Source organism: Sus scrofa, chromosome 4, assembly GCF_000003025.6.
Source record: "Sus scrofa isolate TJ Tabasco breed Duroc chromosome 4, Sscrofa11.1, whole genome shotgun sequence".
Lineage (NCBI taxonomy): Eukaryota > Metazoa > Chordata > Mammalia > Artiodactyla > Suidae > Sus > Sus scrofa.
Genome location: NC_010446.5, coordinates 115,268,403 through 115,295,941, shown reverse-complemented (window position 1 = coordinate 115,295,941; position 27,539 = coordinate 115,268,403). Strand labels below are relative to the sequence as shown.

At 33.4% G+C, this 27,539-nt stretch overlaps 1 protein-coding gene and 1 pseudogene across 7 annotated transcripts in view; both read left to right on the top strand.

The window, feature by feature from the left end:
- RNPC3 (RNA binding region (RNP1, RRM) containing 3) overlaps positions 1-16,385 on the top strand; it is a 32,404-nt gene extending 16,019 nt beyond the window's left edge. Inside the window, exons 9-16 of one of the 6 annotated variants that reach the window (XR_002343546.1) lie at positions 187-338; positions 2,517-2,678; positions 3,949-4,043; positions 4,152-4,210; positions 6,746-6,878; positions 7,595-7,666; positions 8,503-10,052; positions 12,902-16,385. Coding sequence is in view for 3 of the 6 variants with exons in the window: in XM_013997339.2 (XP_013852793.2) it covers positions 187-338; positions 2,517-2,678; positions 3,949-4,043; positions 4,152-4,210; positions 6,746-6,878; positions 7,595-7,654 (661 nt within the window). In the remaining 3 variants the exon portion in view is untranslated. Of the gene's footprint in view, positions 1-186; positions 339-2,516; positions 2,679-3,948; positions 4,044-4,151; positions 4,211-6,745; positions 6,879-7,594; positions 7,667-8,502 lie in introns of all 6 variants that reach the window. The other 5 variants (XR_001308495.2, XR_001308496.2, XM_013997339.2 and 2 more) reach the window with 5 other exon arrangements.
- LOC100522672 overlaps positions 9,976-27,539 on the top strand; it is a 34,254-nt pseudogene continuing 16,690 nt past the window's right edge. The window contains exon 1 of the transcript XR_002343548.1: positions 9,976-10,052. The product of XR_002343548.1 is annotated as a pancreatic alpha-amylase-like (transcript). The remainder of the gene's footprint in view (positions 10,053-27,539) is intronic.

The window sequence follows — 27,539 nt, the reverse complement described above, 5'->3', positions numbered from 1 at the left end:
ACTAGGAATTTAATGATAACCGTATTAGTGCATTTGCTAGAATTGATTGGAGTATTAAATATAAGTTACTTTGTACACTGCCTATAGTGTATTTTAGATTTTAAAATTAAAGGTAAATATGAAGTAATATTTTACTCAGAATTTTCTTTGCAATTACAAAGTAACGCTGTGATTGTTTATAAACAGCAGTTTACATCCAGTGCTGTTACCTTCGGATGTATTTGACCAGCCACAACCTGTAGGTAATAAAAAAATTGAATTCCATATATCTACTGACATGCCAGCTGCATTTAAGAATGATTTAGAAAAGGAGCAAAATTCTGAAGAACAAAATTGTGGTAAGCACATTTTAGTTCTTTAATATGCTATGTAAAAATTCTTCTCAGTTCTTTGTGTTAGAATTAAAGTTTATGTTTCTATATTTTAGTATTTGTGAACTATGTTTTAAAAAATAGACAGTTATGTCTTCCTTAGTGGCATGGAATACTACCCATTTCAAACTTCTTTATAAAACTAAAATTGGTGCTTAATGGTAAGATTGTCACTGTTACCTTTTACTAGTAATGAACTCTAGGGTGAAATTTAGTCTGTTTTTTGCTGATTTTTACACTAAAAATACAAATTTCTTATATTGGTTTATTTTTCAGTGCTTGTTAAATATGATGTTTTATGGTTTTATTAGCATAATTGTATGTTAGGAAAACAGCAATGTGATTACCTTGTGAGTTGTAGATTTTATGTAATTTTGTTTTTATCTAAAAGATTTGGAAGTTTGTTTACCAAGATATTATTCTTTAGCTTAAAGATAATATATTGAAATTATGAGTTTTTTTCTGCATAGTTAATACATTAATATGATTTTATAATGGCATCTCTTCTTTAATTTTTAAATTTCAGAATAATACCAGCTTAAAGAAAATGTAATCGAAACAGGAGCACATAAAGTTTTAAAAAGTTAACACCTCAGATCCAACTGTTCCCTATTCCATTACTTAGAGATAATCATTTTTAGTAATTTGATATGAAGATCGTCCTTCCAGATTTTATCTTACTCTTATATAAAAACATTTTATTTTCCCTTCTTTTTTTAAATGGCCATCATGGGTTACTTTTTATGGCTGCATAATACTCCATGGAATAGTTACATCAATCTTTATCTAATCGTACTGTATTCATAGTTGAGGTTGTTTCCATTTTTTTTATTTTTACAGAAAATACTGGAATACACATTTTTGTACATATATCTGAGCACTTACGTGAATATAGGATAGATTTCAAATAAGTATTGAGAATGTACTGGGTTCAAAACTAATTGGTTTTAATTCCTGTCTCTTTGATGGTTAGTGAGAATGCATTGCCTTTTCAGACAGCTCCTTTTTGATTTCCATATTTAATATTTTTCTTTTTGAATGGTTTTCCTTCTTTTTTTTATTTTTTATTCTTATTTCCCCCAACACTTTTTTTTCCACTGTACAGCATGAGGACCTAGTTATACATATATGTATACATAATTTTTTCTCCCATTGTCATGCTGCGTTGTAAGTATCTAGACATAGTTGTCAGTGCTACACAGCAGGATCTCATTGTTAATCTCATGGCTAGTCATTCTTTGATATGAACTTTTTTTTTTTTAAGTTTAATTGACTCAAGTCATCCCATTCTCTGTCAGTGTATAATATCAATATATCAATGTAATGCTGAAGTAATGTTTTCAAAGTTTATCTTTTAAAGAATTTTTAAAGTTTTTTTTCTTCAAAGTGTTTAAAAAGTAAAACAGTTTTTTCTCTTACTGATATCTTCAGGCCACAATACAATACAAATTGTGGATTGTACAACAGTTGTTCTATATTATGAGGAGACTTTTATAATCCTAAATGTGGCATATTATTTGAATCATTTTCACAGCCATTTTAGAATTTGGTTTGGCTTTTTGAGTAGTATAACTAAAATTTTTTCTAGTGAATGTTTAATCCCATCTTCTAAACTTTCTCCCCTAAACCAGTTTTATTTTTGCTGAAGCTAAAATTCATGTTTTCTGAATGAAATCCATTATTCTGCTATTCAAAATTTTTTGAAAAGATCAGTGTTTTTGATTTTTCTAATCAAATGAATAGATAATTAAGTTCAAATACTTTTTTTTTTCCTTAACTGCTTATAGGACCAAGGTTTGATTTGCTTTTTGTTTTTTTTGTTTTGTTTTTTGTGTTTTTTTTTTAATGAAGAGGGGTATAATGGATTTTTTTTTTTTTTAGTATCCTCAAATGCAAGTGTCTTATGTTATGGTTTTCATGTATAGTGACAGAGCTGAATAGTCATGACGAAAACCATATGTCTTGCAAAGCCTAAAATATTTACTGTTTGAACCTTTATAGAAAAAGTTTGCTTACCCCTGTTTCAAAGTATTGAGAAAAACACCCAAGAGTTTTAATGTTAAAAGGTATCTTAAAAATGGAAATCAAAAACTATTCCGGAAGTAGGAATTTTCAATGGATAATAGTATCAATGTTCATTCTTAGATTTACCTGCTTCTGGAGTTGATGCATCCAATAAAGGATTTGGAAAAATCTTCCCCAAACCAAATTTGAGCATTGCAGAGGAGATTAAAGAAGACTCTGATGAAATGCCATCAGAATGTATTTCTAGAAGGGAGTTGGAAAAGGGCAGAATTTCTAGAGAAGGTAATTTAATGAAATGAACCAGCGCTTACTCCATTTTATATTTCTTTGGCCCTGTAAGAAACAGAACAAATCTCTTCATGTTATTTACCTTATTTCAAACACATACTTCAAACATCTCTAGTTAATGTTCTTAATCACCACTTTTGGTTTTTACTACCCATACTTCATAAGTAGGTAAGTATCTCTCAATAAAATGTTTCCAGTATATATTTGAAAAATGTTTTATTTTCATTCCTGAAACTTTTATGTGACATCCTAAATCAGTGTGGTCCACAGCCTGGAATTCTATATTCTGACAATTGACAGACCACCCAATACTGCCTGAGATGTATGCAAAGCAATTAGTTGTCTCAAAAAAGTAAAAGCCTTTCTTTATTAGTTTTATATCCTGACATGATACTCTTTTACTTCTCATAGATTTTTCCTGTTGTAGTGTTTTTTAGGAAAATATTTAGGGGTTTTAGATTGACATTTAACACATTGTATTTTTTCCCATAATAATAGGAACCAGACCCCCACCTCACATTTTTTTTTTTTTTTTTTCTTGCATTTTAGGGCTGCACCTGCAGCATATGAAAGTTCCCAGGCTAGGAGTTGAATCAGAGTTGCATCTGCGACCTACACCACAGCTCACAGCAATTCCAGATCCTTAACCCATTAAGTGAAGCCAGGGATCGAACCCCCATCTTCATGGATACTTGTCAGGTTCGTTACCCCTGAGCCACAACTGGAACTTCCCCAACTAGCAATTTTGATTGGAATTATTTTTGACCTAGTTGTCAGGAACAGATTATGGACATTATATAGGAGTGGCTGTAGAGAGATTCAGGATGCACAGTTTGTCGGAAATACCTGATTGTTACGTTTGAGTATTACATTCTTATATTTGAATATATTAATGCTTGGTAGTTTAGGAAACTGACTTTAGCAAAACAGTTACACAATTTATAGCGTCATAATTTGCTTCATTTTTTTAAAAATAACTCATCTTGAAGGTAACCTTTTAAGAATTATAATACTAAATATTTTATTGAATATATTTTAGTTGTTTTACATGCCTGAAAATTTTACACTTATTTTCATAATGTCACTTTAGATTTTTAATGGGTATTTTTATCCTTAGTAACTTTGCCATTAGTTTTTGGTTTTAACAATTTCATTGTGCATATTTTGTCTATTTAACAATTACATTTGAATTTTGTTATGGTTTTTCTTTGAAAAATTAATGAGCCTGTCTTAATTTTATATCTTTGTTTTGTTTTTATGTAAGAAATGGAAACACTTTCAGTTTTTAGAAGCTATGAACCTGGTGAACCAAACTGTAGAATTTATGTAAAGAATTTAGCTAAACATGTTCAAGAAAAGGTAAGTTGAATTTATATAAGTTGGTTTTATTATTTTGTGTGTGTGTGTGTGTTTTTTTTTTTTTTTTCCTGGACTTCCTTATTAGTCTTTCCTTGTTTGAAATTCTAGGACCTTAAATTTATTTTTGGAAGATATGTTGACTTTTCGTCAGAAACACAACGGATAATGTAAGTGAAATTTATGTTTTCAAATTACATTTTGTTTTTAATCTGTTTTCTTTATCATCTTTTCCCTCTGGAAAATTATATGAAGAAATTGTTCTTGCCTGTTGCACAATTAGCTTGTAGATGTTTAGAGCAAATGTCAGAAAACTTTAAATGAGCAGGTAATAAAAATTTAATATTTTTATGTTATCACAGTCGATACACTGTCTGTTGCAGCTACTCAGTTTTGTCTTATGAAAGCAACCATAAACAATACATAAATGAATATTAATAGCTGCATTCCAGTAAAACTTTAGCCACAAATAAAGTTTAATTCTGACCTCAATCTCTAGCTTTCAATCAGTGGTTCTCAAACTTTAACTTACATAAAAGCTTAGTAAAATCATTGCCTTGGTCTGTCCCTAGATAGTCTGGTTTTCTAGGTTAAGGTATAGGGTCCATGAATTTGTGTTTCTAATAAGCTCATGGATGATGCCAAAGCTGTCGTTCCAAAGATGATATTTTGAAAACTAGTGTTTTAATGATTCATCCAGGAATATATGACAGTCTGGCAGATTTTTTTTATATTTCTAATCTGGCAGAAATTTCTTTTGGTTGTGCTGCAGTTAAGCAAGGCTTCTAATTTTATGAAAGCAAAAGGGAGGGATATGATTTGTGAATGATACAAACATTTATGTTTAGAGTTAGAATTTGATTAAAATTTTATAATTAATTAACTCCAGAGTACGTATGACCATAAAATTAGAAGTAAAGAAAATTAGAAAATGTAAGGAGAGAGGCTTTTGAATGGAGGTAAAATAGAGAAGTCACTCTAAATAGGTAATTTTGATTTAATCTTCATGTGAAACTAATATTTTTAAAGTCTTATCTGGGATGTTAACCTTTTTATACAGGCATGCACAAGAAGCACCATATCTTAAAATTGTCCATTTATGTTCATTAGTGACAGATAGCTCTTCCTAAAAGAATATTTAGTTTCTTTTGCTGGTAATGCAAAATACTGGCCATTTTTCTTCTTGCTGACTTTGGATCCTGATCATGAGGAGAAAAAATAAAAACTTTAAAAATATGAATGTGTGGGAGTTCCCGTCATGGTGCAGTGGTTAACGAATCCGACTAGGAACCATGAGGTTGCGGGTTCGGTCCCTGCCCTTGCTCAATGGGTTAAGGATCCAGCGTTGCCGTGAGCTGTGGTGTAGGTTGCAGACGCCGCTCAGATCCCGAGTTGCTGTGGCTCTGGCATAGGCTGGTGGCTACAGCTCCGATGAGACCCCTAGCCTGGAACCTCCATATGCCGCGGGAGCGGCCCAAAGAAATAGCAAAAAGACAAGAAAAAAAAATATGAATGTGTGTATGTGTATATGTATCACATGTAAATATATACCTTATATGTATTGTGTGTATATTAAAAATGTGTATGAATATGCATCCTTTCTATTTCTAGTATTACCTGCCATTTGAATTTTAGGGGGAAACAAGTCTATATTGAGAAATCTGTACACATCAAAATAATAAATAATTGTTTCCTGTGGGACTGGTCATGTGATTTTTTTTAGAAAAAATTTCACTGCATTTTGGATACTTATAAAATTCTTTATATGCTTTTGCTAGTCTTATAGACTATCAAAATGGCAAGTAGTACTTTAGTTGTAAATTACAGTCTTTTTTTTAAGTAGTTTTAGTATGGTTTTCTCCCTCAAAATGCTGAGGAATGAGTACACTAGATTATAGAAGACCACACTTGGAATACAAAAATCTGGTTCATGTTTTTACCTCTAACTTTAGCTGTCTGTGTGACCATGAAGAAGTCACTCAGTCTCTGTAAAATGGTGATTTTGACTAGATCAGTGAAGTCTCTTCCTGATCTGAAATTCCATGTTACTTTTCTGTAGTTCCTGTCATGACAGCCCATCTATTCTCGTTTGTATACTTGTTTTTGTCACTCGAGTAAGTAGTTTTGAATTGAGTGCATGACATTTCGTAAAAGTAAATCTATGAAATAAAAACTTTAACAGTTTGCTTTTATAGTTGCTAATAATAAAATTTTTAAGTCACATGCATTTATAATACCTAAGAAAAGATAACCCAATTCAAACATACATTACCTATTATAGAATCAATTTTAGAAAGCCTGAGTAATTAACATACTAGTCAGATATTATAGTCATTTTTACTCCAAAATAACAAAATTTTAAATTGCTCAACACATTCCCAGAATTCATCAGAATTCTTTGACATTCTTTCTTTCTTTTTTTTTAAGGGCTGCACACCTGGCATATGGAAGCTTTCAGGCGAGGGGTTGAATTGAAGCTATAGCTGCCAGCCTACACTGTAGCCACAGCAGCGCCAGATCAGAGCCACGTCTGCCGCCAACACCACAGCTTACACCACCACCAGATCCTTAACCCACTGAATGAGGCCAGAGATCGAACCCCTGTCCTCATGAATACTAGTTGTGTTCGTTACCGTAAACCATGACAGGAACTCCTGCTTTGACATTCTTTGACGCCAAACCATCCTTTCTTCCTTGACTTCTAGGTTTGATATACGCTTGATGAAAGAAGGTCGCATGAAAGGACAAGCATTCATTGGACTTCCAAATGAAAAAGCAGCAGCAAAAGCATTAAAGGAAGCTAATGGATATGTTCTTTTTGGAAAACCTATGGTAGTTGTATCCTTCAAATCAGTCTGTTATAAGACTGTGTGGTTTTTAGGAGTAAAGGTATAATTGAAACCGTTTTTTATATAACCCTTTAGAAATCTCAGCAGCTGGCATTCTAGCTCAGTTATGGATATATTTAATTGAGTCAGATGAAAGTGTTTAGATTTTTCTTAGAAAGTAAGCATTATAAGGTTATTAAAATTAACCGAGTCTAATCATTTTACTTAATACAGCTTAAAAGTATATACATACTCGTGCTAAGCTAAAGAGACCACAGTGTCAAGAAGTACATTTAGAATCATTAAAGAAAGGTCAGATTCATTGTAGTTTATTATTTTATATTTTATTTTATTGTAATTCCCATTTATGCTTGAGAATTTTAATAACCAAAATATATCATTGATTAGCCAGCCTGCTTTCAGCAGCATTTAATCATGCTGCCTTCTGCAGTTAATGTACCTCAAACTAGAGATCACTGGGATAAATGAAAGAGCAAAGGTCCAGGTGTAAAAAATGGTTGTAAAAGAAAAGGTAAATATAAACTTTTTACCTCTTCCTCCAGATCCTGAAGCTAGGAGGCAGTCAACAAAAACTTCACAAATGACTGAGAGTAGGAAGACAAACTTAAAGAATAGATTAAAAACTGTACTCCTACATTAGGAAGTACGTAATAATTTAGAAAAGATTGCTTTCATATGAAGGAAACCTTAATTTTTAAATATTAGCAATTTGCTCGATCTGCTAGACCAAAACAAGATTCTAAAGAAGGAAAAAGAAAGTGCTAAAAGTTAATAAAGGTAAGTGTGGACATAATATAATTAAAGGACATGACCTTATTTAGATGATATTAAGGATGGATAAAAGCTTGATAGAGTATTCATAAATCTCCCAATTCTTAAATTTTAATGTGTATTATAATCATAGAGGATTTGGTAATATACAGATTACTGGGCTTCGCCTCAGCCCCATTCAGAGTTTGTGATTCAGTAGGTCTGCAGGGGACATTAGGCCTTGGATAGCCAGTCCTCCCCAGTTTTCCTATAATTAGAGGTTTTCCAGGACATTGGCCCTTAATGCTCACTCTAAAAAAGTGTTTGCTGAGTCAGGACAAATTGGTTACCCTTGATGGGACCTAAGAATTTGCATTCCTAATTACTGATTGTACACTTCTTAAAAATATATGCATATTTTTTGGGAATGAAGTCTTCTTCAAATAAGTAATTTTAATCCATATCTAATATAATGATTAAAAATGGTAGAATTAAGCATTAAACATAAAAGTTTATGTCATACTGTTAAGAAAGATACATGGAAAATATATTCCTTTTGTTTTTTATTTTATTTTAAATCTCTCTGCCCTAGTATACTGAAATGACATGAAATAAATGGGCCAGAATTTCTGATGAAAAAAAATTATATAAGGAAAATTTTCTTCAGTGTTCCTTTTGGGAGGTACCTTGAATATTTGGATATATTTGTTGTAAATTATCTATACGGGTGTAGTCAGAGCTTACAAATACCTTAGAAGAACAGATGAAAACAATTTTCAGTGTGTTTTTAAAAAATCATTTATTTGTAAACCTAACATCAAAAATAGAAAAAAATTAAACTGCATTCTGCTGTTCTTCTTTAGAAGCATTCCTGCGTAAATACTGCTGTAATACTGTCATACAAAGTGTATCCTTTCTTGTTGTATCCTTTTTGGGGCAGTGTTTTTTGATTTTTCCAGAAATGTTTTGTCTTTCCTCCACCCATTAATTCACCTTAAGCAATAATCTTTTACAGTGCATTGAAATGAAGTATTTCTAAAATTATCTGTTAATTAAGCAAATCTTTTACATGGTTTTTAGATTTGTTGTTGAATTTTCTATGCTGTCTTTTAGGTTATGTAATTTTTCCAGGGAAAGTTAGTGAATCAGGTCAACTTATTTACTTGGAGAATGTATACATTTACTTTAATACAGATTTTAGTCTTGTTTCTTTAATCCATGTATTTTCTAAGCCTAAAATTCAGTAACATAATGCTTTCTGTTTCATGATGTATCTGGTTTTAGGTGTGCTATATAATGTGTTGTAAAATTCAGGGAAAGGTTTTTTTGTTATTTTTTCCTTTTAAAAAGTACGTACGTTGAAAAGTGAAGTAACTGGATTTCAGTGTAAATTCCAAGTAAGAGTAGCAGACCTTACATCTGAGGTTTTACTATTGAAATCTTTGAGATAGCAAGTAGAAGTATCTTTTTTCCTCTTTCTTTTTCTAAACTAAGCAAAAGGAGTAAGAGTAACAGAGAGAAGACATAACATTGATTCAGGGTAGCACATTAAGTGGAAAGAAACAAATCTGGTAGGTATGTAAGTGCAGGGGTTTACAGACTATTTGATAATAAGAACCACACAAAACAGTGTGGTTCTCAGTCTTGGCTACATATTGGAATGATCTGTGGAAGTTTTTTAAAAATACTGATTATATAAAATGACGTAGTAAACTAAAAAATATACTTATGCCTGTGTTTCTTCCTCAGAGTTTTGATTTAATTGGTCTAGATTTCAACATAGATATTAGCGTTTTTAAATCTCAAAATTTTGATTCTAATATGCAGTCAAGGTTGAGAACTTCTGAGCAAGTTTCCTGGACTCTATCCTAGAACTGATAAATCAGAGTATCTGGGATTAGGACCAAGAATCTGATTTGAAAGGGCCCTTAGTAGTTCTAAGGACTGATTAGTTAGATTAAAATGGTTAGGTGGATTCAAGAATACCAACCTGGCCATCTAAATTTTTATCAGTAGGAAAATAAAGCATTTGAGCCTCTACACCTCTTTCTTGCAAATCCTGCTATTAGTAGTACCATGAAAACAACGCAAAATTCTGTTAGTATCACCCTGAGTATAAAAAGTTATAGATATTGAAATTGCTGTTGCTTTTTCCTATAGACTCAAGTAAAATATTATATTTTTTATAGGTCAGTTTCTGTTAACTGTTTAAACAAAATTTTGTTCTGACATGATTCACTAATTTTCTGAATATAAATGTTTTAGCTTTTAGTTATTTTAAAACTATTGAACTGTTTTATAATCATTACTTTTAATTAATTTTTATGGTGTTTTAGGTTCCTTTTGAATTCCATATCTTTCAAGTACTTTCCAGCTTTGGAGAGATGAAATTGACTACCTGGACGATGGAACTGTGCGTAACAGCTTTTAAAGTGTATTTAAAAATTAAATTTATACTCATTTAAATCAGGCTATTAGAGATATATCACATGTATTTTAATCATCTTCCTCACATAAAATAAATTATTTTCTTTCCAATAAAATAATGTTCTTAATTTTTCTTTGTTTTATGCATTAAGGAAAGCATAACTTGATAATTACATAATCTTTTTACTAAGATAATTTTACAGTACTAAATATAAATTTTACTTTATGATTACACATATTACCGTTTTTTCATTCCTACCTGCATATCAATGCACATATTTAACACACTTTTTTAAGGGTAATTTTATTTCTTATATCTTGTAATTATTTTAGGAGTGATTTTGTTTGGCTGTGAGTTTTAATGATTTTTTTTTTTTGTTAAATTTGATTTTTTTAATAGTGTGGGATTTTTTTGCAGGTTAGGAAGCTTATATTCTTGCCTACTTAGTCTTCCATTTTTTATGTATCAGATCAGAATGTCACTTAGTGGTGTAACTGTTTCCCATGTAAAATTTTTCTGTTTCCTTAGCGAAATTAGCTGTATTTAAGTAGCAAAACTTGGTATGTTTCATTTAATTTGTTCTGATACTCCCTTGTGAGTATATAATAATAACAGTTTTCACCTTAGAGTCACTTAGGTCTTTGCTAGAATAATGCTATGAAACAGTTTCTTTTTTTACTCATAGCTTTCTTCAAATAAGGTGAATGAAAAATTTAAAGATAGGAATTAGAGGAACCTTGGGACATGCTAATGTTTGGATAGCAAAGAGATAAGAAAACATTAAAGAATGACAAGAAATAGAGCCAAGATAAAGAATGTCAACTAGGAAGGGGTTATTTGTTAGTCAGATCTGTGGATGAAGCAAAAAAGAAGAGTTCTGAAGGGAACAATTAAGGAGTTTTGCTCTCCAGGGAAATAGTGAAATGACCTATTAATATAGAGGGGTATAGTATCAAGAAGGCTTTTGTTGTTGTTTTATAAAGATTGAAGAAATAACAGCTTTTTATGTTAATAGGACTAATCTAGTAGAGAAAAAAACAGAAACAGTGATTCAGGAAGGAGAGCAATATTGTTAGAGCCATAGACATTGTGTACAAATAGAAGGATTAGTTTTAAAGATGGGTCTGTACACAGCTCATTTAATAAAGTGGAAGGAAGGGCAGATAAGTAGGTCTAGATATTTTTAGTTTGGTATGGATGTATAGTAGGTACTTACAAAAGTTTTGTTATATTTTCTCAGTGAAATAGGAAGCAAGGTCACAAAGTAAGAAGATATGTTGGGAAGAAATGTGTTGGATTGATGAAAGAAAAAAATATGTATTTAGGAAAATGAGAGAATGAACAGATTCTTAGAAGGATTGTTAAATAGTACTTAAAGTGTCTGCTTGAGGTCCATGGTTAAGTTAAGTGAGACCAGTCAATGTGTTTTTATCTCTTTCCTCAGTTATATTTAACCTTGGTGCTATCCTTTAATAGACACAGGGAGTCTAATTTAACTGAAGTTGGAATTTTCCCAGGTGAATACAACAAAGAGGGAGAAGGGGAAAGATGTTGATGTAATCAAGGAAACAATTATAAGGGAGAGACATGGAAAGTAATCCTTTTAAGAGCAAAGTGAGAAAATGCTGGTGGTAGGTAGATAAATGAAATCCATTGAAATTGCAGTGTGGTGTGGTTGAAGATTGTATTGTAGTTAATTACTAGAGGTAGAAACTAGAAATTTGGGAGGTTGAAATAAGAGTAAGCAACTGAAAATGACAATATTAGAGTACAGTAATTAGTGACTAAGTTTTAGGATGTGAACATGGTAGTTGAATGAAAGCAGGGTCGTGGAAAGATGAATTCAAGAAATTGAGAAACCGTGTTGAAAGGATCATCTAAGTGGATTTTGAAATTATCAAGAATTATAAAAGGCATATTGAGCCAAAAGCAAAGTAAAATTACTTAGAACACTTAAGTCTGTCAGGTATACAAAAAAAATATTTTTAAAAATCAACTTAAAGCTTAGCTGTCCCCTGCCACAGTGACAGGAAATCAGCCTAAATAGTCTACTGAGAAATAGTGTGTTAACTGTGGTTTTACAAGTGTAAGTTCTAAATTCAAAGCTTGTATCTATAGCTTAATTGCTTTATGGCTTTGGGCAAGTTCTGTACCTTTTTTAAATCAATTTTCATGAGGATAATAAAGTTCTTACCTTAGGGTTGTTGTAAAGATGATTAGATTAATATATAATACTTAAAAAACAAGCCTGGTTTTATATATATATACATATATATAAAGTTTTCAATAAAATTTCAAGTTTTCAATAAACGTTAGCTCTCTTGGTGGTTGTGGTGGTTCCTCAGCTCACTCTAATTGTGAAGGTAATATAAAAAATTCTGAGGTCTTAGGTAAAACCATTTTTTTTCCACTTTGATTATCACTGAGATGCCCAGAATGCTTCTATGCCACACTTAGGGAGCACAAGACTATTTGACAAGTTTAGGATCTTTGGTGTCTAGGAATTAACCTTTTTATGGACAATGTATGTTCTGTCCCGATGATTACTTCATAAGCTGAGCATGTGACCCAAGTAAGTATAATCGGAAAGATTTCTAGGGCTTGTACAGAAACAGCAGTGCCCTCCTCCCTCCCTCATAGAGCTCTGGATGAGGCTGCTAACCATTATCTTGATGATAGCTTATTATCCATGAGTTTTTTAAAAAAGTCATCGTGGAGATGGAGAAGTACTTATAATTTGATCCCATAGCAAAAGCCCTAATAGCTAGTCTGTCATTAAATTTTTCAGTTACTATTTAAACAATAAATATATTTTTCTTTTTCTTTTGTTGGAGGGATTTGACACGCTGGCCAGGTGTAGATCACATGTGTCACCTCTGAGGTGAGAAGTTTCATATAAACCACTTGAAATGACAGTTAGGAATGGGCTTGTTTTTTGAAGGAAAAGCATAGCATTGTGAAATCAAAAGAGAAACTTAGGTATTAGGCAGCCAAAAGCAAATGTTTTACTACAGTATACAATAAATAAAACTCTTACTGCCATGTGGTTGTTATCCATTTATTCTTTTCATAAGGGCTGGGACCAGTGTAAAGAGAAGGAATCTCCTAGGGTGTGGACTTTAAGGAGGCATAAACTCTCAGAGTAATCCAAGAGCTCTTTCTCTCAGTCTAGTCTTGGTGCTGCCTCCTACTATATTAATAACATAAACAGAGTCAGCATAATCCTGTTTAAGTAAATCACCAAACAAAAGCAGTACCATTCAAGTAGCTATTTTAGATGATTTGAAAAATATTTATTATGCAAATGACACTCCTTCAAAATCAATGTCAAGAGAGATTAAGTCTTCTAAAGGAAGTAAGGGAAAGGAATTACTACCTATTAAGTACCTAAAATTCAAAAGGCATTGCATTAATGTTTAGATATAGTAATTATTTGACATTTGCCAACCTATAAGAACACTTCCTTTTGTGAGGAATGGAGAAGTTTCCTGCTGAACTTCAACTGTATATTAGTAGATATTGTAAAGTTTAGTTTCCTTTACTAATATTTAAGTTATTTCCATAAATTTAACCTTGGTGAAATGGGCCAACTTCTTGAAAGTGGCAAGTAAAACTTACTTGAGAAGTAGGTAATCTCAACAATTCTATATCTAATAAGTTTACTTTGTGGTTAAAAAATCTTCCTGAAGCCCTGGATAACTTCACTGATGAATTCTACCAAACATTAAATGAAGGAACCAACAATTCTATACAACAGAACACTTCTGAATTCATTTTAAGAGGCCTGAATTTATCTTGATAGTAAATAAGACAAAGGACGAGAAAAGTACATATCACTGTATCTTATTAGTGTATATGCAGAAATCCTCAACAATATATGAGCAAGTTGAATCGGCAATATATAAAAAGGATTATAAATCATGGCCAAATGAAGTTTATCCTGCAAAATGCAGGCTGTTGAACCTTTGAAAATGAATAAATGTTATTTATCAACAGACTAAAGAAGGAAAAGCATATGATTTTCTTAATGTAAAAAGTATTTGACAATTGAACATCCATTCTTAATAGCTCAGCAAGCTAGCACTAGAAAAGGGCGTCCTTAAGTTAAAAGTGTCTACAAAACCTCTTGGTGTCTTAATACTTCATTATTAAAGGCTAAATGTTTTCCTCCTAAGAAAAGGAGAAATTAGGCAAGGAAGTAGACACTCACTATTAGTATTCAGCTTCTCGCTGACAGCCATTGCATAAAACGAAAAAGAAAATCTTTGTAAATTGGAAATTATGAGGTAAAATTATTCCTTGACAGAGATGACGTGTTTATGTTGAAAATTCCAAAGGATTAAAACACTCCTACAACTGATTGTAAGATTAAAATAAATATGTAGAATACAATTGTCTATCTGTGCACTAGCAATGAGCAACTAGACATTGAAATTTTTGTCTACAATTACATTTGCAGTAGTACCAAAACAGAAATAATAAAGTCTACCAAAATATGTACTACACCTGTATGCTGCAAACCTTCCACCAAATTTTGATAATAAAAAGTGAGGAAGGCTTAAGTAAAGGGAGAGAGGTACTGTATACATGGTTCAAAAGACAATTATTATGCCATCTCTTCCCAAATAGACTGATTTCAAATAAAAAAATTCTAGCAGGATATTTTGTTGATATTATCAAGTTGACTTTCAAGTTTCTTTGGAAAAGCAACAGAGCTAGAATAGCTGACACAATATCAAGACAAAATTATATGACTTAGACTACAGAATTCTAAGTCTTACTATAAAGTTATAATAAATAGTGTCATATTTGGCAGAGAATAGACACATAAATCAATGGAACAAGAAAGTCTAGAAATAGACCCACACAAGTATGGTAAATTAATAAGCCAACTCAGTGGAAAAGGATAGTCATTTGAATATGAGATGTATTCCCCCCAAAAAAATGGTATCAATACATTTCTGTCACACAAAAATATTTTCAAAATAAATTTTAGGCCCAAATATAAAATCTAAAACTATGAAAATTATAAGAAAAAAATGTCTGTGGGACCTAGACGCTTATATATAACTTATTTAAGTTCTTATATATGTATAACATCAAAAGATTGATCCATTTATATATAAAAAAGGATAAATTGGTCTTCAAATAAAAATCTTGTTCAGAAGACACTGCTAGAAAAGAAGAGCAAGCCATAGAATGGGAGAAATCTTTGTAAAGCATGTATTTGACAAAGGAGAGTAACCAGAATATATAAGGAACTTATATCTCAGTAACAACAACAACAAAAAAAGCCAAAAATGGACAGTAAATATGAAGGCACTTCAAAGGTTTATGATGGCAAATAAGCAGATGGACATCATCAACCATTAGGAAAATATACAGCCAGAATAAGATGGCACCACATACTTATTAGAATGGCTTAAAATAAATTCTGATAGCACCAAGAGTTGTCCAACTAAGCTCCCATACATTGCTAGTGAAAGTACAAAATGATGTATCTGCTGTGCAAAACAATTTTGGAAAGTTTGTTAAAAGATTAAACATGCACTTAACAAGTGACCTACCCATCACACTTCTAAGTGTCCAAGAAGAACAAAAAAATTACATTCACTCTAAAACTATACATGAGAGAATTTTGGAAAGGTGGCAGAGTAGGAAGTCTCAGGAATCAATCTCCCCACAGAAACAACTGCACTGGCAGTACCAGTCTGATGTCACTGTTTTGGAACTTATGGGTCTAGTAAAGGCTTGCAACTTCCAGGGAAAGTCTTGGACAATAAAATTGTAGTTAATTTAGGTCAATTTCAGCTCTTAGCATAGTAGCAACTACCCATCCATCAAACTCTGCCATGTGGCAGGTAGCCATGTATGTATCCTGGAGCACCTTTCACACAGCTGGTTAGAGTCAGGGTAGGCAAAAAGGACCCTGAGCTCTAAATATTGGGAATCTATGTTCTAATCATTAATTACTGCTTTCTATCACAAAGGTTCAAAGAGGTTGGCAGCCATGGTTGTACATCCATTTTTGTAAGACATGCCTCTAAACTAATGAATGGACTTCCAGGTGAATAATAAGGCAGACACCCTATTTTTCTTCCCTTTTTTATTTTTCTCTTTTTCCCCTTTTGGGAGCCAGGCATGCTTAAAGACTAGGACATTCAAAAACAACTGCTCATATGGGGAAAATTAGACATTGACTACTAACTTCAGAAAAAGACACAAAAATCTAAGAGCTAAGATATTATACTTTAGTGATCCTTGGTGCAGAAACAGCATAAAACAATTTTTTAAAAGCAATAAAAATACTAATACTTTAAAAAAAGCCAGCAAACCATGTGGAAGAGGGAGAATCTGAATTTCAGAGTTATCATAATGTTAAATTCAAATGTCCAGTTTTCAACAAACAAAATCTCAAGGCATACAGAGGAACAAGAAAGTGTGGGTGATTCAAAGATAAATAAGAAAATAAAAATGAACTGAAACTATCCCTGAAGAAGACCTAATGACAGATATACTATACAGAAACTTTAAAATAACTGTTCTTAAAATGCTCAGGGAACTAATAGAAAATGTGGAGAAATGTGGTGGAAGGAGGAAGTAAAAGCAAAACAATGTGTGAATAAAATGGAAATATCTATAAATATCTAAAACCAAAGAATTCTTGGAGCTGCAAAGTACAGTAACTGAAATGAAAAATTCACTAGAGGTTTTCCCAGGAAGATGTGATTATGCAGAATGAAAAATCAGCAAACTTTCAACAATGGAAATTATGAAGTCCGAGGAACAGACAAAAGATTGAAGAAAAGTGAACACAATTTAAAAGTCCTATGGGAAACTGTCAAGCAGACCAACATACACATTGTGGGAGTCCAAGGAGAAAAAGGAAAAGACAGCTGATATTTGAAGAAATAATGGCTGAAAACTTCCTGAATCTGATAAAAGTTATGACTATTAATATATAAGAAGTTCAACAAATTCCAAGTAAGATGGACTCAAAATACCCACATCCAAACATAATAAAACAGGAGTTCCCTTGTGCACCAGCAGGTTAAGGATCCAGAGCTGTACTGCTGTAACTCAGGTTGCTGCTGTGGGGTGGTTTGATCCCTAGCCTGGGAACTTACACGTGTGATGGGTCCATCCAAAAAGGAAAAATAAAACATGATAAAACTTAAGAAAAATAAAGGTGAATTGTCACAGACAAAGGATTCTCAATAAGATTATCAGCAGATATCTCCAGAATCTGGCAAAACATTTTTCAAAAGTAAGGACATTTCTTAAAGTGCAAAGAATTTGTTACCACTATACCTGCCCTGCAGGAAATGCTAAAGGCATTTTTGAAGTGTAAAATGAAAAAACATGGCAGTAACTCAAAGCCATATGGAGAAATACAGATTTCAATAAAGGGAAATATATGAACAGTTATAAGTTAGTATTGTAACAGTGGTTTGTTACTATACTTGTTTGCATGATTTAACAGACTAATACATTGGAAAGACAATTGTGAGTCTATAAGCTGGTATTGTAACTGTGGTTTGTAATTCCATATGTTATTTTCTACATAATTTAAGGGGTTAATGCTTTAAAAATATTTATTTAGGGGCACGCAGTGTATAAAGGTATATTTGGGGACCTCAACAAACAAGATGACTGGAGACAGAGCTGTAAAGCAATTTTGTATGTTTTGAAATTAAGCTAGTATAAATTCTAAGGTTATAATTATAAGATGTTGAATGTGAACTCCATGTAAGCACAAGGAAAAGAGCTATAGAATATACACAAAAGGAAATGAGAAAGTAATTTAAACATTTCAGTACAAAAAATTAAATATGAAGGAAAACAGTAATGGATGGAATGAGCCCCCCCCAAAAAAAGATGGAAGGCATATAGATAACAAGCAAAATGACAGAAGTCCCTCCTTTTCAGTAATTAAGTATAAAGTCTCCAGTCAAAGCAAAACATCAAGATTGGGTGAATGGATTCAAGTACATGATCTAACTATGTGCTGTCTACAAAAGAGTCACTTTAGATTCAAAGATAAAATATGAAACTGTCAGAAAAGATATTTGATGTAAATAGAAACCAAAAGATCAGGTGTGGCTATACTAATATCAAAAAACTAGACTTTAGGTCAAAAAAAAGTTACAAGAGATTAAAAAAAAAAACAAAAGTTTCAATAGAGCAAAATGATACAACAATTATAAACATTTATACACTGAATGACCATCAAAATATATGAACAAAAACTTATAATGTTGAAGGGAGAAATAAATAGATAACTAAAAAATAGTTGGAGACTTCAGAACTGTAATTATGATAGTGGATAGTGTAATCAAATAATTGAGGAAATGTAGTACTTAACACAATAACCAATTTGATCTAGCAGACATATACAGAATGCTCCAGCCAATAACAGCATACATATTCATCTCAAGAGCACATGGAGTATTTTCCAAAAAAGACCATAGATGTCAGGCCACAAATTGTTTCAAGAGATTTCTGATTGATTGATTAATCTGTCTATTTAGGCCACACTCATGACATCTGGAAATTTCCAGGCCAGGGACTGACCAACCACAGCAATGACCTGAGCCATAGCAGTGGCACCTTGAGTACTTAACTGCTGAACCACCAGAGAATTCCTCAGTAGATTTTGTTAAAGGGATATACAAAGTGGCTTCTCTAACCACAATAGGATTAAATTAGAAATCAATAACAAGGAAAACTGGAAAATTAACTCTATTGTTGCAATTAAACAACACACTGTTGAACAACAATTGGTTCAAAGAAGAAACCACATGGGAAATTAGAAAATATTAGAAACAAACAACAACAACAAAACAAAACTACAGATGCATTGTAAATGGTGCTAAGGGGAGAATTTATAATCACTAACATTGAAAAACAGTTTTAAATCAACAGCTAGCTTTACAGCTTAAAGAACTAGAAAAAGAGCAAACTAAACACAGAGCTAGGAGAGGAAGGGCATATTAAAGATTAGAGGTAAATGAAATAGGGAATTAAATCATGGGGAAAACAATAAAACCGGAAGTTGATTGCTCAAAAAAGACCAACAAAATTGACAAGTCTATAGCTCCATGGACTAAGAAAAAAGGACAAGTTACTAAAGTGAGAAATGAAAATGGGGATATTCTACAGTGATAAAAAGTACTGTTAACAATTTTCCACGAACAAATTGGATAGCTGGATGAAATGGACAAGTTCCTAAAAATACAAACCTACTAAGGGTAAATTACAAAGAAACAGAAATTCTGGATTGAATACTAGAGAGATTGAATCAGTATCAGAAATCTCCCAACAAAGACAACCCTGAGGCCAGTGGCTTTACTCTTGATTTCTAGAAAATATTTAAGGAAGAATTAACATAAATTCTTATATTTTCACAGAAATTGAAGAGGAAGAAAAACTTCCTGATTGATTCTATGAGGCCAACATTACTCTGATATCAAAGCCAAAGACACTGCAAGAAAAATACAGACCAATATCCCTTATGAACACAAATGCAGAACTCAATAAACACTAGCAAAAAAAATTCAGCAATGTATTAAAATGATCATATATCATGACCATGAGAGATCTATTACCGGAATGCAAGGATGGTTCAGCATGTGAAAATCATGAAGTTCCCACTGTGGCTCAGTGGTTACGAACCTGACTAGTAAACATGAGGAGGTGGGTTCAATCCCTGGCCTTGCTCAGTGTGTTAAGGATACAGCATTGCTGAGCTGTGGTGTAGGTCACAGAAGCAGCTTGGGTCCCATGTTGCTCTGGCTGTGGCCAGCAGCCACAGCTCCCATTCAAACTCCTGGCCTGGAAATTTCCATATGCCACAGGTGCAGCCCTAAAAAAGCCAAAAAAAAAAAATAAAAATAAATTTTAAAAATAAAAAAAACCCTAACAACATGAAGGACAAAAACCACAAGTTCATTTTAATACAGAAAAGCATTTGACAAAATAAAATCCTTTCATAATAGAAACATAAAACAAGCTAGAAACAGATGGAAACTACTTCAATACAATAAAATTCATGTAAGAAAAACCCACAGTGAACATCATGGTCTATACTGAAAGACAAAGCATTTCCCTCTACTATTAGAAACAAGTCAAGGATGCCCACTTTTTCTACTTTTGTTCAACATAGTGCTGAAAGTTCTAGCCAGAACAATCAGGCAAGAAAAATAAATAAAAAACATTCAAATAGAAAAGGGAGAAGAAAAATTAGTCTCTGTTCCTAGATGACAATGATTTTTTTCAGTTTTATTGAGGTATAATGGACAAAAATCTAATATAAAGTGTACAACACAGTCGTTTTATGTATACATATGTTAAGGGGAAATTCCTTTAATAATATATATATATTAAATTCTTTTATATATTTAAAAATTATAAATTTAAAATTTTTAATATATATATACACACACTATTAATTTTCCTTTAACATATCCATCATATCACATATTTCCTTTTTTCTGTGCTTGAGGACATTTAAGTACTACTATCTTAAAATTTAAATTATGCCATACATTGTTATGAGCTATAGTCATCATGTTATACATTCGATTCTCAGACCTTATTTATTTTATAACTGAAAGTTTTTATCCCTTTACTAACCTTTCTCTATTTCCCCCACCACCTAGTCCCTGGCAACCACTTTTCTGTTCTCTGAATATGAGCTCCATTTATTTTTTTAAAAAAAAGATTCCACATGTAAATAATACAATGAAACCATGAGTATTTGGTCTTTTTCTCTTTGGTTTATTCCATCCCCCCCAATATCCCAAATGGAATATTGTGTGTGTGTGTGTGTTTATGTGTGTATACACACATCCACATATATTACATTTTCTTGGTTCATTGATCTGTTGATGACCCTTTAGTTTCTTTCCATACTTTGGCTGTTATGAATAATGCTACAACGAATCTGAGAGTACAGTTACCTCTTTTAGATAGCAGTTTTGTTTTATTTTGAATATATACCCAGACGTTGGATTAGTGGACCAAATGGTAGATCTGTTTTAATTTTCTGAGGGTCTTCCATATTGTTCTTCATAGTGACTACCTCCACCTGACAGTGCTCAAGCATTCTCTTCACACTTGCTGGCATTTGTTATCTCTTGTCTTTTTGATGATAGCCATTCTAATAGGTGTGAGGTGATCTAATTGTAGTTTTGATTTGCACTTTTCTGATGATTAGTGATGTTGAACAGCTTTTCTTATATCTGTTGCCCATTTGTATGTCTTCATTGGAAAAATGTATATTCACATAATTTTTTTTTTTTTGGCCACCCCACGGTGTCCTTTGCCTGTTTTTAGTTTTATTTGAGCTTTTTTTTCTTTTGAATTGTAGCTATGATCTTATTTACGAAGTTTCCTAAAGATTTCACACACACAACTATTTGAGGTCATAAATTTTAGCAAAGTAACAAGATACAAAATCAATATACAAAAATCTTTTGCCTTCTGTATGCTAATAATGAACATCTGAAAAAGAAATTATGAAAACAATTTCATTTACAATAGCGTGGAAAAGAGTAAAATACTTAGGAATTAACTAAGGAGATGAGAGACCTGTACAATGAAAACTGCAGAACTTTGCTGAAAGAAATTAATGAAGACATAAGTAAATGGAAACATCCCATATTCATGGATTGGAAGACATAATGATATTAAAATGTCAAAACTGTGGAACGTAATCTACAGATTCAATGCAGCCCCTATCAAAACCCCAATGACTTTTTTGAGAAATGGAAAAATCCATCCTAAAAGTCATATAGAATCCTAAGGGAGCTCAAACAGTCCTAGCAATCTTTCAAAAGAAGAACAAAACTGGAGTACGCACACTTCCTGATTTCAATTCTACTACAAACCTACAATAATCAAGACAGTATGTCATAAAAACATAAAGTCATAAAAAGACATATGAACCAATGAAATAGAATAGAGAGCCCAGAAATAAACCCTTATGTATATGGTCAAATAGTTTTTGATGAGATTTATTGAGGTAAAATGGAAAAGACCATTCAATGGGGAAAGATTCTTTTTTAATAAGTGTTGCTGGAAAAACTGGATAACTGTGTAATAATGAATTTGGATACCTAACACTCAATTTAAAAATTATCTCAAAATAGATGAAAGACCTAAATTTAAGAACTAAAACGATAAAATCTTAGAAGAAAATATAAGACAAAATCTTCACAGCATTTTATTTGGCAATGACTTCTTGGATAATGACACCAGAAGCACAGTTAACACAACTAAAAATAGACAAATTGGACTTTTAGAAAATACTTTATATTTCTACATCAAGAGATACTATCATTAGAGAAGAAAATTCAATGGGAATGGGAGAAAATATTTGCAAGTCATATATCTGAAAAAGAATTAATATCCAAAGTACATAGAGAACTACTAGAACTCAACAACAAAACAACCCATTTGAAAAATGGACAAAGAATTTTATTTTTTTTTAAGAATTTTTTTTTTTTTTTTTTTTTTTTTGCCACTTCTTGGGCTGCTCCCTCGGCATATGGAGGTTACCAGGCTAGGGGTCTAATTGGAGCTGTAGCCACCAGCCTACACCACGGCCACAGCAACACGGATCCGAGCCCCATCTGCTACTCACACCACAGCTCACAGCAATGCCAGATCCTCAACCCACTGAGCAAGGCCAGGGATCGAACCCACAACCTCATGGTTCCTAGTTGGATTCGTTAACCACTGAGCCACGACGGGAACTCTGACAAATAATTTAAATAGCCTTTTTTCCATAGAAGATAGATTAAAGCACAGAAGTGATGCTATTGATATTGATCACTAATCATAAGGAAAATGCAAAGCTAAACTATAATATGATACAACATAACTCATTAGGATGGCTACTATCTAAAAACCCTAGAAGGGGTTTCCCACTGTGATGCAACAGGTTTAGGATCTGGCATTGTCTCTGCAATGGTTCAGTTCAATGCTGAGGCACAGGTTCAATCCCTGGCTTAATGCAGTGGGTTAAGGATCTGGCATCGCTGCACCCGTGGCATGGGTTGTGTTGCAGTTTTGGCTCAGGTTTGATCCCTGGCCCAGGAACTTCCATATGCCATGGGTGCAGCTGGGGAGAAAAAAAAAAAAAAAAAAAACCAGAAAACAGCAGGTGTTGGTAAGGACGTAGAGAGACTGAAGCCTGTGAACTGTTGGTGGAGATCTAAAATGGTATAGCTGCTCTGGAAAATAATATGAAAAGAATTTAAAATAACCATATGATCCAGCAGTTCCACTCATGGGTGTATACACAAAAGAAGTGGAAGCAGGAGCTCAAAGTGATACTTCACCCACGTTTGTAGCAGCAATATGCTCAATAGCCGAAAGATAGAAGTAGTACATGTGTCCATTGTTAGATGAATGGATAAGCAACATGTAGTATATACATACAATGGAATATTATTTGGCCTTTAAAAGAAAGGAAATTCTGCAATATACTACAACAAGATAAACTTTGTGGGTAAACATTATGCTAAATGAAATACGTTAGTCACAAAAAGACCAATACAATATAATTTCATTTATATGAGTTACTTGGAGTAGTCAAAATTATAGGGACATAAAATAGAGCAATGGTTGCCAGGAGCTGAGGTCAGGGAAGAATAGGGAGTTTAATTGGTGCAGAATTTCAATTTAACAAGATGAAAAGAGCTACGGAGATCAGCGGTGGTGATATTGGTACAATATTATGAATATATTTAGTATCACTAAACTGTATGTTTAAAAAATAAGATGGTAAATTTTGATATATATGTTTACTGCAACACAAAAATTTGGACAAAAAATGTGCATGTGAAGAATTATAATGGCTTTATATATCATCCTCCAAAATGGAAACAACCCAAACATTCTTCAACTATTGTAATGCATCTATACAAAATGCTGATAATTGATATCTGGAACAGTATAGATTTATCCTAAATAATTCGTATTCAGTAAAAGAAGCCTGACTCAGTCACATACTATGTGACTACATTTTTAATGAAATTACTAAAGAAAAGTGATAGTACAGCGACCTGATGAATGATTGCCAAGAGGGTAGATTTGATTACAAAGTGAATTTTGGGGTATGTAGGAAATACTGTACGTTATAGTCTTTTTTAAAATCAAATATTTGGACCTCCCAGGGGGTGTAACATATGAGGACAGTTTTATTGTTCTGCATGTGTTTATCCAGTATTCCAAACACCAGTTGTTGGAGAGGCTATCCTTTCCCTACTGCGTGTTCTTTGCTCTCTCATGGAATAATAGTTGATTTTATATTTCTGGTATTTACTTCTAGGCTCTCTATTCTGTTCCATTGGTCCAAACATCTATTTTTGTGCCAGTCTCATAACTATTTTTATTAGTATACCTTTATAGTGTAGTTTAAAATCAGGAAATTTGCTATCTCCTACTTTATTCTTTTTCCTCAGGATTGCTTTCACTATTTGGGTTCTTTTATGATTCCATAAAAAAAAATTAGGATTCTTTTTTCTTTTTTTTAAGGCCACACCCACAGCATATGGAAGTTCTCAGGCTAACAGTTCAATTGGAGCTGTAGCTGCCAGCCTACGGCACAGCCACAGCAAAGCCAGAACTGAACCTGTCTGTGACCTACAGCACAGCTCACAGCAACGCAGGATCCTTAACCCACTGAGCAAGGCCAGGGATCGAACCCACAACCTCATGGTTCCTAGTTGGATTCGTTCCCACTGAGTCACAATGGGAACTCCAGGATTATTTTTTATTTCTGTAAAGAATGCCATTATTTTTCATGGAGATTGTATTGAATCCATCACTGGCTTTGGATAATAAGAATCTTTTAACGATATTAGTTCTTTTGAGGCATAAACACAGGATATCTTTCCTTTTGTTTGTGTCTTCTTCTGTTTCTTTCAGAAAAATCTTACAGTTTTTCTTGGGCCTGAAACATCTCATTTGGCACATTATACTAAACATTAGAAATTTAAAATTCTACAAAAATGTTCTTATTAGAGAAATCAAAGAAATATGAGGTGTAAGCAACAGAGTAGTGATACAACTATCATTAACTGTGAATAGCTTTTCTGAGGAGAACCATTGTAGGAAAACTGTAATGGGAAGTAGACATAACAGTTATTTCAAGTTCTTATTTTTTTGTTTTGTTTTGATGCCAAAGATGTCAGAATGTGCTTGCAGATTTTACTTCACACCTTTAAATACACTTTAGATGTGGATCCTTGGTTGATCCTTGGGTAGGAGCTTAGATGATTAGATATCTCCATCTATGCTGGGATGCTAATAAAATTTGCCAGATTTTGTCTGAAAGTGATCCTTTAACACAGTTTTAAAATACTTTGTGGAAAACACTTGTTATTTAAAGAACAGTTCAGAGGTAACTGATGAGGCAATGCTGAGAAGCTACTTCACACTAACATGTACTTTGCCAAAAGCGCTGAAGATTTTCTAAAAAGAGAGCGAGAGAGCAAGCAAGGAAGAAAGCAAAAGAAAAGAAAATGTGGGAAAAAATTGAAGGTGGAAAACATGGCTGGTTCCTTCTCATTTTCATATCCCGTAGGTTCCTCTGGGGGATATTGAAAATACTCCCCCCGAGATAGAGAAAGTATTACTAGAATTTGGGAAGAGTGGAATGAAAAGACAGAATGTCCAAGTGATGATAAGTGAAAGTGGGAAGAGAACCTGAGTTTGCAGCAGTTTGAATAGCAGCAGAGGTAAAGATAACCATACTTTAATAACACCAGCGTTACAGCAACCAAATGCCTCGAGCTTTTCCTGTGTCTCTGCACTGTGGTAACAGCTCTGCCTGTGTCAATCCATTTACTCATCGTAAGGGCTCTGTGAGGTACACGTTCCATGTTTTAGTTCACAGGTGGATTTAGAGATAGTACTTGCCAGGATCCCACAGCTGATAAGTGGCAGGGTCAGGGTGTACCTTAGAGGTTAACTCCCAAGGCCGTGTTCTTAACCGTTACAATTTTAACATTTGTAACCATGAGTCAGTGTGAAGTTCCAGTGATGCCCCTCTTCTCTAATTCTCAACTCTTTATCACCATCAGTCCAATATCATCCTCTACCTAGTCAGTCTTCTATTGTCTTTCTAATACACATCTACATGCAGCTAGTCTTTTGCCTTCCTTGCAATGTTTCTCTTCCTATTTGTTTGTGAAAAGCTTTTTGGGGAGGGGGGCGGGGAGGGAGGGAATTAAACTCCTCTCCCTGCTTTGAAGGCACCTTTTTATATGCTGCCTCCTACCTGCCCCATCTATGGACTGCTGGGCTTTGCCCCAAATTGTGATGGTGGATTCAACATCTCTGTGTGTACCTTGTTGACTCCTGAGGGCCCCGCTCTACAGGCCCGATAATTCCACCAAGTGGTTTGGCCCATGCATACTAGTTGCTTATGGATAGCAGCTGTTCTGACTGGCTGGTGTCTGTCCTAAAACAGTTTGTTAAATATTTCGTGTGCCGTTTCTGAAACCATCATTTGCTTGCTGGAAACTGCCAAATCTGTCTGTCGTCTTTTTTCTTGTCTAATGCTTTTTGATATGTCAAGCTCAGTATATCCTGTATTAGCCCCTCCGTTTCCCTAAACCAAGTCTGCCTCTAGATTGCACTGTGAGCATTGTCCTTGTCACTGTTCCACTCAGTAAACTTTAAATTGCAGCGTTGTTTTTGACCCTTTCTTTTCTCTATTCCCCTACTTCTGTAGAATTAGCTCCGCTACATCTACTGCCTCTCTCCTCTCGGTATCAATTAGTTCTTGCTGAATAGCAGTAATTTATGATGTCTCGCGTGTGTGTAAGTTGACTAGGTGGTTCTTCTGCTGGTTTGCCTCTGGAGTAATCATTCAGCCACAGTCAGCTAGAGGATCAGCTCACATGGTTGGGATGGCTTGGGACAATTAGAGCTCCCCATGTGGCCTTGCATCCCAGTTAGCGTCACAGTTCCCATCGCAGATTTTCAAGAGATCAAGACCCACTGTGCAGATGCTAGTCAGACGTTTATTGTGTCTTATTTGCTGACATTCTTCTGGACCAAACAAGTTATAAACCAATTCCATAGGCTGTGTAGGAAGAGATTCCACAAACATAGGGATGCTGGCAAGTGTCATTCATAGGGTGGCACTTCTTGTTACCATTTTACCATATAGTCTCCTAGTATTAATTGTGATTGCTGGAACTCTCCTTCAGATTTCCTTTTCCCTTCCTTCCTTCCTTCCCTCCTTCCCTCCCTCCCTCCCTCCCTCCCTTCTTTGTTTCTTTCTTTTTCTTTCTTTCTTTCTTTCTTTCTTTCTTTCTTTCTTTCTTTCTTTCTTTCTTTCTTTCTTTCTTTCTTTCTTTCTTTCTTTCTTCTTCCTTCCTTCCTTCCTTCCTTCCTTCCTTCCTTCCTTCCTTCCTTCCCTTCCTTCCCTTTCTTCACTTTCTTCCCTTTTCT